Genomic DNA, 12,011 nt, shown 5'->3' on the forward strand with positions numbered 1-12,011 from the left:
ATCTCTCTTCTATTTTTATGGCATTGTACTGTCCTTGTGACTAAACAGTGATAGGGTCTTGATCCCTGTCTTTGCTATCCTCTTGTGCCAAGTTGCAGAAGAATATGGGTGTTGGTATTAGAAATTAATTTGTAGAATGGTTTAAAATTGTATCTAGGAGCATAAAAATTTTGAACTGCTCTTGTGATGACACCACTTTGTATTTTAATGGCATTTGGGATGACATTAGGAATTTTTAATATGTCTTTATATTGACTATGGAACTTGAAGGGTTGTGATTGTTGAAAAATTGGTTAGATGTGTTCTGCCATTTATACATTTCACAGTTCTTTTGGCAAGATCTTTATGAACTGATTTGGTGCCTGGCATTTAGTACATTTATTTGGTTGGTCCTTCATTCTCCCTAATATTGTCATATGTCACCTACAGAAATGAATGGGATTAGAGTATGAACACCAACTGCTGCAGGCAGCAGAGACGGAGAGGTAACGTGGATAATCTGGGTTGTGCCACTGGGGATCTGAAGGGGAAGGGTCACCAGGCTCTCTCTGTTTCTCCGGACTGTGGAGGAGTGGACCTAGGCATTGAAAAAAATACCTAAACTGCTTGCTGCACATGTTGGATTTGCCTTCAGCTGCAGACAGCTTGAGGCAAAGTGTCTGGATTGAGTGCTGCTCTCGGTTTGTCCTTGCTGTGAGCATATCCATGTTAAGTAGTCGTGCCTGCACTTGGCTTCTGTTGAGACGGCGGAATTGTAGCCGGGATGTCAAAGACAGCCAAGCTGCATCTTCAAGGCGCTCGCTTGCGGGGGGGTGGAATTGGTTGCGGTTTGGATTTCCTAGGCGCAGGTGGAACAGCCAGTTTATACACTGCTTGCGTTACGGACAGCGGGCGGGTGGGCACAGGTCTGACATCTTTGGAGGAGGTGTTAAAACTCTACCAGACACAGAGCCGTAACCCGTTCGTGAGCTAACGCTTCTCTGTACTGGTACAGAATGAGTGAAAGTTCATTTGGCTTCGTTTGCAAGACCGCTGCAGCTGGCCTGGGTGTGCTGGGTGGGAGCGGAGGGAATTGTTTTCTGGCTTGCTGGTGCTGCTGGAGGGTTGGGGGCGAGCGAAGCAGCAAGTGGAGGTGGGGGTGGCTTTTTCGTTTTTCTGGGAAACTTGATCTGCACCCGGTTTTGAAATTTCCTGGGCCACCTCGACGGCGCGTTTTTTCTTCCTTAAGAGAAACGCACCAAAACGGCAGCCAGGGCTGTGAGCGCGAGGGTGTGCGAGCCAGCCTGTGCGTTATTCCACCTCGGAATATTTGCGTGGATAACCGACGGGCTTGCTCGGCCAGGGCGCGCGGCGGGCCCGGCGGGGCGGGGCGCAGTGCGGGAGGCGGCCGCCAGGGGGTGCCCGCGGGCCGGCAGAGAGCGGCGCGGCGGCCCCGGCCCGGCCCCGTCGCTGTGCCCCGGCGGCGCTGTGCGGGCAGGGCGGGCGGCGGCTCCGCCGAGCAACAGGGCTGGGCCGGCGGCGCCCGGCGCTGCAAGAACCCGGGCACGGAACGCGGCTGCTAGAGAGGGCTTTCTCCTCTCCCTCGGCGTGTCTTTTTTTTTTTTTTTTCCTAATTATTTGGATTTTGGGGTTATTTTTAATTTTTTGTAAGCGTTACCCACAGCCGGCACAACAAGTGTAGGATGCGGGCGGGTGCTGGCTGAGCCGCTGCCGCCTGGACGTGCCCGGGGGAGACCCCGCAAGAAGCGAGACCCGTCCGTCCTCCCATCAGTGGAAACAGGCTCGCTACACGGATTACTTCGCATTGCTTTACAAATCTGCCAAAGCTGGGCTTGGAAAGACTAGTGACCGCGCTTATCCATTCATTTTGTCTCGCACACACAAACACACCGCCTTTTTTTTTTTTTTTTTTTTTTTTTCTTTTTTCCCTTTTGGAACGAGACTCTCGCTCCTTGCCTTTTTGCAAATGCCTGGGCGAGCAGCAGCGCCCGTGGCTGTGCAGGGTACCCCCCGCTCCGGCTGCCTCGCTGGCTCGCTCTGGGTGCTCCTGCTGCACCTGGGAAGGAGGGAGAGAGAGAACTCGTCAACCTGTGGTGCTGACTGACCACACGCACCTGCAACTGTAGAGCAGCTGGCGTAGCCCCTTCCTCAGGACTGCTGTCACCAGATCCTTACACTAGCCAGAACAGCGTTGCTATTTCTCTGCCTAGGAACAGTAAGTATAACAGCGTTTTCAAGATCTCTTTCTGCATGATGCGCAGGTATGATTTTAAGTACAGCGTCATTTAACAGTTCGTATTCACCTTCTTTCATGTGTTAATAGATATAGCTATAAAGGAGGCTTCTGTTTTAAAGGGGGAGTGTAGAAGCGTGTATTTCTGTGTGTGTGCTTGCATGTTGATGTTGCTTCAGTGCACCTGCAGCTGTGTTTTCTTGACATATCACATCACAGTATTTTCACTTCAGTGAGCATTGTACGTGCCTGTTTCCAAATTTAATTCGGTGAGATGCTCGTTATGATTGAAACACAATTCAGTTAGAGATTAAAATGTTAACATTCCTGCACCTTGTGTGTTTTGACAAATATAACAAAAGCTCTTTGTGTAGATACATTTACTCTCTAATATTTCATATAGATGTATGTAGGTGTATCTATTACGTATGTACTCAAAGATATGAAGGCACCATGTATTGCAGTATTTTTATTACTGTTTATATGTGTTGGTGTTTCAGAAGCATGCATGTGTTTGTGTATGGATGCAAGTGCTTATATGGGTGGGGATTTTGTATCTCTGTCTATATATATGTGACATACCCACCCACATCCATACCCACAGAGTCGTTCAAAATCTCTGTGCATGTGATGTGGGTGTGTGTGTAATGTAGAAGTGTGAATAGTGTGGGTAGGGGAAGATTTGAATACCGTGGTAATAGATGACACAGTTTCATTTGATCGGTATGTCCTTTTAGGAAAACAATCCAATCTTTTCCCTTTTTGTTTTGTTTATTTTTGTGTGTTTGTGCATGTGCCTCAGGTTAAGTGCTTCTTCTGCATGACCATAACCAAAGGGTGACCAATCCACTCCCTTATGTCCTATGGGGACCTCAGAGCCAGTTTCTCAGTCTTCATCTCCTCCTCCTCCTCCTCCTCTTCCTCCTCTTACCACTGCTGCTGACGCCCTGGGTGCTGCTCCCAGGTTTGAGACATTGTTGAGAGCCTGAAGAAAGGATTTGCAAAGACCTCCTCACTGTGTAAACAAAGTGATGGCTGGAATTAACTTCAGCTCCCTGAGTAATGGTATTAGGCATTAAGATTGTTAGGCCAAAGCACTACCAGGAAAGAATTATGAGGAAAGAGACTATTTGCATTCGGTTGCAATGATGAACTAAGACCAGCTGTGAAGAGCAGGTACCCTTTGGTTTGCATTTTTTTTTCCTCATGAATGCAGTCTTTGTAGCCTGCAAGGTAGTCATGATTCTGATCAGATCTGTGATAGCCACAGGAGATAAATGAAAATAAAGGGGCTTGGTGGATGAAAGAACAAGGCTGCAGCTGTTCCCTCCTTCAATTTGCGAGTTTCATCTTTTCTTATTAGCAAAACAGTAGTTTGTGTCAAACATTCTGGACAATAAGAAAATGCATATCTGTGGTTTTCCAAAGCTTAGATTCAGTGTTGCAACTGTGTTGCTCTGCTCTGTGTCCGAGGGACTGTCCTCCAAAAGCAAATGGCTTTGAACTTTCTGGTGAAAGTTAAGGTTATGCTGTAAGTAAAACACAACCTTTTTGCATTAAACGATTGAAAAAAAAAAGCCATTGCAAAATGGAGGTTGCAATGGTGAGTGCAGATAGCTCTGGGTGCAACAGCCACATGCCCTATGGATATGTGGTCCAGGCTCGGGCCCGAGAGAGAGAGCGGCTGGCACAGTCGAGAGCCGCAGCAGCTGCAGCTGTAGCAGCAGCAACAGCAGCAGTAGAAGGTGGGGCAACAGGTGGAGGTGGACCGTATCACCACTACCATCAGGAGCAGAGTCGAGGTGCATCCTCCTCTCATGGTGGGAATGCGTCACGCAGCAGCATGCCCCACCGCCAGAGTGGTAAGAGGCGGAAGAAAGGGAAAAAGAGGAGCCACCACTTGGGAAGTAGGGAGTGCGGGGCCTCCTTCCCCTGCTCTGAGCTGCTGCCTCTCAGTGGTTCCGAAGAGAGAATACTCAAGGACTTGAGTGAGGAGGAAGAGGAGGATGAAGACGAGGATGAAGACGATGAGGAAGAAGGAAAGCTCTACTATAGTGATGACTATGGGGAGGATGAGTTTTCATACTCGGACCAGCCACCTGATGATGGTGGAGGCCCTGGGGGTTACAGCTCTGTTCGCTACAGTGAGTACGAGTGTTGTGAGCGTGTGGTAATCAACGTGTCAGGACTGCGGTTTGAGACCCAGCTGAAGACATTAGCTCAGTTTCCGGAGACATTGTTGGGTGATCCAGCGAAGCGAGGGAGATACTTTGACCCTCTCAGGAATGAATACTTCTTTGATAGGAACCGGCCCAGCTTTGATGCCATCCTGTACTACTACCAGAGTGGTGGTCGGCTGAAGAGGCCAGTCAATGTACCCTTTGACATCTTCACTGAGGAGGTGAAATTCTACCAACTTGGGGAGGAGGCCATGCTCAAGTTTAGGGAGGATGAAGGGTTTGTCAAAGAGGAAGAGGACAAAGCTTTGCCAGAGAATGAGTTTAAGAGGCAGGTGTGGCTGCTGTTTGAATACCCGGAGAGCTCCAGTCCAGCCAGAGGCATTGCCATTGTCTCTGTCTTGGTTATCTTGATCTCCATCGTCATCTTTTGTTTGGAGACTTTGCCAGAGTTCAGAGATGACAAAGAATTCATCATGTCCCTGAGCTTAGGGAAGGGGCTTTCCAATGAGTCGCTTCACCTGGATGCTGGGGAGCACACTATCTTCAATGACCCCTTTTTCATTGTGGAGACAGTATGCATCATTTGGTTCTCCTTCGAGTTTACAGTGCGCTGCTTTGCATGTCCAAGCAAAGCACACTTCTTCAAGAACATCATGAACATCATAGACATTGTCTCCATCTTGCCTTACTTCATTACTCTGGGCACTGACTTGGCGCAGGAGCAGGGCAGCAATGGTCAACAGGCTATGTCTTTTGCCATCCTGAGGATCATCCGTCTGGTCAGGGTGTTTCGCATCTTCAAGCTCTCCAGGCACTCCAAGGGTTTGCAGATCCTGGGTCATACACTCAGGGCCAGCATGAGGGAACTCGGCCTCCTCATCTTTTTTCTTTTTATTGGAGTAATTTTGTTTTCCAGTGCTGTTTACTTCGCAGAAGCTGATGAGCCTGCCACCCATTTTCAAAGCATCCCAGATGCCTTTTGGTGGGCTGTAGTGACCATGACTACAGTTGGTTATGGGGATATGAAACCCATAACTGTGGGTGGGAAAATAGTTGGGTCCCTGTGTGCCATTGCAGGAGTGTTAACCATTGCTTTACCAGTGCCAGTGATTGTCTCCAATTTTAACTATTTCTACCACAGAGAGACTGAGAATGAAGAACAAACGCAGCTGATGCAAAATGCAGTCAGTTGCCCTTACCTCCCAACAAATTTACTGAAGAAATTTAGAAGCTCATCATCTTCATCCACAGAGGATAAATCAGAATATTTGGAGATGGAAGAAGGAGTTAAAGAATCTCTTTGTGTAAAGGAGAAAAAAAGTCAGGACACGGGGAATAGCAGTGAGTCAGAGAAGAAAAACTGTGTAAATTCAAATTCTCTGGAAACTGATGTGTAATTTTGAACATTTCCAAATATATTTATGCATTAAAGAGTGCAGTGAAAATAATGAAATATGCAAGCAGGAGTCCACAGCATACAGTAGTATGCCATTTAATGGTTAAATACAAATAAAAAGCATTGCTAAACTTGTATTACATATCAAGTAAGTGGTATAACTTGAGGAAGGGATTGCTAGATCTGATATAATTTCAGACTTTATATTTTTATTAGAATGCAAGTGTTTTGCACATGAGGCTGAAAAAATTATTAAAACGAAGTCAGTTTTAAAGTGGGTGCATGAACTGTCGACATCACTAATAACAGCTCTGTGGTAAAAGTTGGCATTCAGAGGTATTTACTATGTAAGAAGCAATGAAGTTTGGTAGTCACTTATCTATTTATCAGTGCTTTAATAGCAGCTACCATAAGTCATTGGATACCATAGTCATTGTTTTTCAAATGGTAAATTTATTGTAAAAAGATATTCTACAGAAGATAGATCTAATTTTTTTTTTTTTTTGGAAATCTATAATGCTTGTTTTTAACTGGAAATTTACTTTGAAAAGGCTGCTGACCCTCCAGAAATTGTTTATTTTTATAACTCTCTTTGGAGGCATTGCAGCATTTGTTGTCTATTAATGAGCGAAATGAAGTAAGAGAATCATTTAACCTGGTCTGACTGCAAAGGCAAAATGACTGGAATGCTTTTTTGCACTACTTTATATGCTGGAGATATACTGAAAGAGACTTCATACTGTGAATGTTTACTAATGTAATAGTTCAATGACAATCATTGGAAGAGTGAATTCTGCATCATATTTTATTGTTTCTTTTTTCTTTATGTGATGCTGATGGCAAAACAGCTAACATAATGTTAATTCCATATCCTTTTTAATTATGAATATCTGTGGTCTGGAAAAGGATTGTGAAGTAAAATTTTATAATCAAAATTATTTGAAATCAGTGTTTTCTACAGATGCCCTCAAGAAATACCGACCTAATTTATATCTTTTTCCTGGTTAATTTAACATGCAGAGTCTATGATTAGTACATGCACTTTGTCAGCATTGAAGAAATTCAGTGTATGGGAGGAGAAGGTAGAAGTAATGAGATATTCAGTTGTTACAGTACTGACAGTTGAGAATTGCTAACTTTTAACGTGCTATTATTGGTGCTGCATTTTCCCTTAATTACAGCTTTCATCCATGTGTATTTGAAGCAGTGTTTAAGATCCAAAAGAGGCATTCTGAGATTCAAAAGGAATGTGTTGGGTCCCATGCAGTCCTTGAGAAAACATTCCATGATTTCTTTTCACTGATCCTTAGGCCAGCTGTATTTTACTGTGTGTCAAAATCTTCTGTTGCCCTTCTTAGGAGACGAAGGTAGGTAAAGATTGTCTGGCCTACAGTACATTCCAGACTCCAGAATGAAATAGGTAAGCTATTGCTGCATATAACATAAATAATAGCTTCAAAAAAGGCATTTTTTCAGACTTATAATTACCTAGGGAAGGCACAGTTAGACTGGAACTGTTTTTGAAGAGGCACTGTGGAACATTCCAGATCATAAAACTTGAACCAAATTGGCATATGCACTTTAAGGGCTGGGACAGGCCATTGCGAGAGAAAAAGGGGCTTACCAACACTACTGAATTATAGTAGTTTTGCAATATTCATTTAAAACCAAGTAGAGGATTTATGCAGGGGCAGAACTAGTTAGTGACTGATTTATAGCTCTGGAGCTGAGAAGCGACAATAAAAGCAGTCCAAATCAGGCACCCACGACATTGTGCATAACCCATCAGATAAGCATTGTTTGCTGTATGCAGCTTCCAGCATACTGAACAGAACCATAGACGTAGGTTTTTCTTTAATGGTTGATTTTTGCCTTCATGGATTTTCTGTGAACTGACTCTTCAAAAAGTTTCACTGCTTGCCCTCTTTTGCCTTGCAGAAGAACTAACAAAAACCAAGACGCACACAAATGACTGGATTGTGCTGAACCCTGGTTCAAAACTTCTGTTTAAAATCCTAGAGCAGGCTTCGCTATATTTTTGATGTGAAGCATTAAACAACGCTCCTTTTCAGTGTGATGATACTAATTCAAACTATGTTTTGAATGAAACTCAGTAATGTTATGCATAGGCATTTGCCAAAATTGAACATTGCATTTCGTTGTAGCTCACCTGAGCCAAATCCTTTTTTCCACGGAGGCAATTATCGGCAGTGAGGATAAGCATTCTGTAAAATCTGGTAAAAATCTGTAACTGAAAGTGTTTCTTTAACAGCTAGTAGTTAACAATGTAAAGAGCATAAGGGTTCTTTTGTAAGCTAGCTTGCTAGTAGGTCTGTATAATACCAGACACCATATAATACCAGGGACTACAGCAAGAGTGTAGGAGTAAAAGAAATACTAACTAGATAAATAAAGAACTTGGAGAAAATTAGTATGTGTTTGCAGTATTGACTGGTTGAAAAGGGAGATGATTCGCAACAGGTTTAATTTGAAGTCTCTAATGGAAATAAGGAAGAAAATTCTTTGAGTAACTTATACAATATGTTCACGCTGTGGACATGGAGCTCAGCATGAAGTAACTGCTTAAATAGTTACCCAGTTTCTCCAGCAAGTTGTTCAGCTATTCTGCTACCAGTAGACAACCTTTTATTTTCAAACAAGTGTGGCCATTATGCTGTGATCATAGCACATACATAGCACACACCTGACTCTCTGAAGGAAAAGGTCTTAGTCTAGGACCTCGTAGCAGTTGGCAGAGCACTGTTCCAGGTGTGCCAGCACTACGTACCGCGGTACTGCAGGGGCATGGCTGCAGGTGACAGTGGAGCCTGCTCTGCCTCCTGCAGTGAATAAACCTACGTACTCTGTCATGATATATAAGAACTACTATAGCTTAATGCTAGATTGTGCTGTCAGTTTGGCAGACTGTTCTGAATCGCTGGAAGAACTGTGTATTCCGGAAGGGAAGCAAATACCTTTCCTTGGGCTGGTTTATAATTTGCTTATTCAACTACCCATCAGTACAGTCAGTTACAACACAGGTTGAAAATGCCGAGGTCCTACCCCTAACGTGCTAAAGCCCAAAGCTCCCAAGTGCTTAACAAGAAACAGAAATTTCCATTAAGTGTTCCTTTGGCTGAAACCGTGCCAGACAAATGCTGTATTTGAGCTGTTACGGCTACAAATCGCTAGTACTGCTTCTGTCAGAGCTTTCCCAGTGTTCCTGGATACTGATAATTCTCAGCAAAATAATTTTTATCATCACTTGGGCATTTTACATTGAAATTATAATGGTGAAATGCACTCCTGATGTAACTGATGTGAATGGAGTTACACTAGGGATCATTTTAGTCCTACTAATGTAGTTCAAATGATTTCACATTGACATACATTTCAGCTAAAAATAATGCAAAATGAGATATTTTGATATTTCAGGTTCACTTGCAGTAGTGAAAAATTTGGAGGATTTCCATTAGAGTTCATGGAATCACAGCAGTATCAAATCAGACTTCATATATATATAGGCTGATACTTAACTGTGTAGTGGCACTCATTTAAAGAAATTTGTAAGTCTTTTTATAGTAATCTTAAGTACCAAGGCCAAACTTGTAAGGAGAGAGTTTTGACAACTGAAGTATTGGATTTAATGCCTGGCTTTAGAGATCCGGTTTTTTTTCTTTTCTTTATTACAGTAATAGAGTTTTTTGATGTTACATTGATTCCTTGAAAATTATCACAAAAAGTGTTGGGTCACCTTGTTATGGAGTTCTTGGTGAAGTTGTCAAAGTGTTCAGTTAAGCTTTCTCAGAATGATTTCACAAGAGGTCAATTCGCTTTGGTAGAAAGTGTAATTTGTTTGTGTTTGAAGGAGAATTGTTCTGCTTACATAGTTTTGTTGTGTAGGGTCCATTTCTGTGACATCCATGTAATGCAGAATAAATTTGGGAGATCAAGGCAGTCAAAAACCTGCTGCTGTCATGATTACATCTAATTAATGACAATAGTGTTCTTGGTGTTTGGGGATACTGATAGGCATTATGAACACCTCATGGCCATAAAAAAATCGGGATTTGAGTGTGTTTTCAGTCAGTAAAACTTTTCAAATAGCTTGAAATGTGAAAATGATTTTACATAATACTGGTTTGCAAGGAGTTTGGGATCAGGGCATAACCTTGAATAAAGGATTATTAGCTTGTAACTCCTGGCATGGAAAGTTCCTGTCAAGTATGCTTTCAGATGTTGAGAGTCATTTGACTAGGGATATGAAAAATCAGTGCTACTACCCGAGAATATGAAATACTTTCTCTTCATATTTGGATAAATGTAGGATCAAGGCACTATGGAAAAAAGAGTAATATGTCACATAGTCTATTCCATGTGTGGCTAGTTCATGGCAAGTCTTTCCTACACAGCACTGAAGAAAATTACCTGTGTCTTTCTGGTGATCCTGGACTCGTAAAACTAATTCTGAGTATAAATTAATTTTTAGCATAAGCTTCACACTTTATCGATAGTCCTCAAATTAAATATGAACTATCCATGGTGCTTTAGACTATGTCACTAGCTTTGTCTAACATTTCTTACTACTTTCTTATTACTACTTACTGTCAGTGTGTCCACTTATAAATACAGGCCTACTTTTTTTTTTTTTTAATTAATTGGCACGAGACAGTAACAAATAGAAACAAAGACTTTTTTAAAAAAAATCTATAATACTCAGCATATAAATTATGTATTTCTCTAATCATTATATAAACTTAAATGACAGTCCATATCACCTCTAGACATGGGACAGGGTATGCATTGTACTGTTGCTATAACTAAATGATCAAATGCTTCTGATTTTGGAGTGAATCAGACCTATCTTATAGATTTGCCGTATTTGTGTACCTCTGAAACAGAGAAAAAATGAAAGTAAAAATTGTAGAAAATTTGGCAATTTTTTTAAAAATGAACATTCTCTCATTTCTACAGATATCACCTAAAGTGGAGAAAAGATTGACAAATTAATTCTGGGTTAAAGTGAATAAATATTTTGTATCTGGCAACCAGGTACAAACATGAAACTTTGCATACTGCTACCATGCTTTCTGTGTATTTAGAACTCTGGTGACGTTAATACTGAAGGAAAACTCATTAAAGTGTTATGTACTAGATGGTTGGATTAATTTTTATTTTTAATCCTTTTCTGTTAAATTATAGTGTACCTTGAGAACTTTTTCTGCAACAGGTCCTTTGGAAAATAAATATATAAGTGTATAAAAAGGAAAGAAGAGAAAATCTGAAATTACATGTCAAAATCTGATAATATATTCTAATTGATGGGAAGTAGGTAAGTAAAACCTTTTTTTCCCCCCCTGACTTGTGCATTTGTGGTATTGCCATTGAAAAGAAATTGGGAGCAAATTGGTTGAATGTATCTGGATGTGACCCTGTGCAACCTGCTGTGGGTGCACCTGCTTTAGCAGGGGCTTGGACTAACATGATCTCCAGAGATCCCTTCCAACCCTGACCATTCTGTGGCTCTGTGAAACTGTGATGTGCGACTGCAAGAGAGGTACTGCATGTGTTGTGTCTGTTCCAGATACTCTGGTCTCAGGAGCAGCAGCAGCTGTGCCTTGGGTTGGTTGCTGCTGCTGCTACGGCATCGCGCAGCTGGGCAGGCACTTGTTATGCCGGGCAGTACCAAGTGGGGTGGGAGAAGGTACTGTGAAGTTTTTAGCCTGTCTGGTAAGTCCATGCTCCTACCACAATGATCCTATCTGAGTGCAAAACAGTTCTTAAATTAGTTTCTCTGAAATACCATGTAACCCCTTCAGACAGGGAGGTCTCAAAGGCTCCAGTCTGCTAGTCCCTAAGCTACAGAGGGACTTGGGTCCACAGTCACAAAATCTATTTTTAGATACCTGGCTTCAATTCATTTCTTTAGGAACTGGGTTGCAAAATGATTCCTAAAGCTGGAATCAAGTGATTTGATTTGCTTAGGGTCAAAAGGAAAACTGTGGTAGAACGGGTTTCCCAGGTATTACAGTGATTCCCCAAGGAGTGTAGGAAGTGGCAGCACATATTCAAGATAGATTTAGGTGTCTCTGGTTTTAATTTCTTGTTCAAACATTCCTGGGGCATGTGTATATCGAGAGTAGGGAAGAGATGGATGGATAGATTCAGTGAAGTATGTCAAAGGCATCCTTAATTTTAGATA

At 42.2% G+C, this 12,011-nt stretch overlaps 1 protein-coding gene across 1 annotated transcript; it reads left to right on the top strand.

Annotated features, from left to right (window-relative positions):
- The first annotated feature begins 1,492 nt into the window (after positions 1-1,492).
- KCNA4 (potassium voltage-gated channel subfamily A member 4) lies at positions 1,493-10,951 on the top strand. Its single transcript, XM_005232631.4, has 2 exons — positions 1,493-2,215; positions 3,036-10,951. The coding sequence occupies exon 2, from the start codon at positions 3,822-3,824 to the stop codon at positions 5,808-5,810; it is 1,989 nt and encodes a 662-aa protein (XP_005232688.1). The 5' UTR covers positions 1,493-2,215; positions 3,036-3,821; the 3' UTR covers positions 5,811-10,951.
- Positions 10,952-12,011: the final 1,060 nt, after the last annotated feature.

Source organism: Falco peregrinus, chromosome 9 (genome assembly GCF_023634155.1).
Source record: "Falco peregrinus isolate bFalPer1 chromosome 9, bFalPer1.pri, whole genome shotgun sequence".
Lineage (NCBI taxonomy): Eukaryota > Metazoa > Chordata > Aves > Falconiformes > Falconidae > Falco > Falco peregrinus.

Coding starts and splice junctions, on each gene's coding strand:
- KCNA4 (XM_005232631.4), top strand. CDS start 3,822: ATGGAGGTTGCAATGGTGAGTGCAGATAGCTCTGGGTGCAACAGCCAC.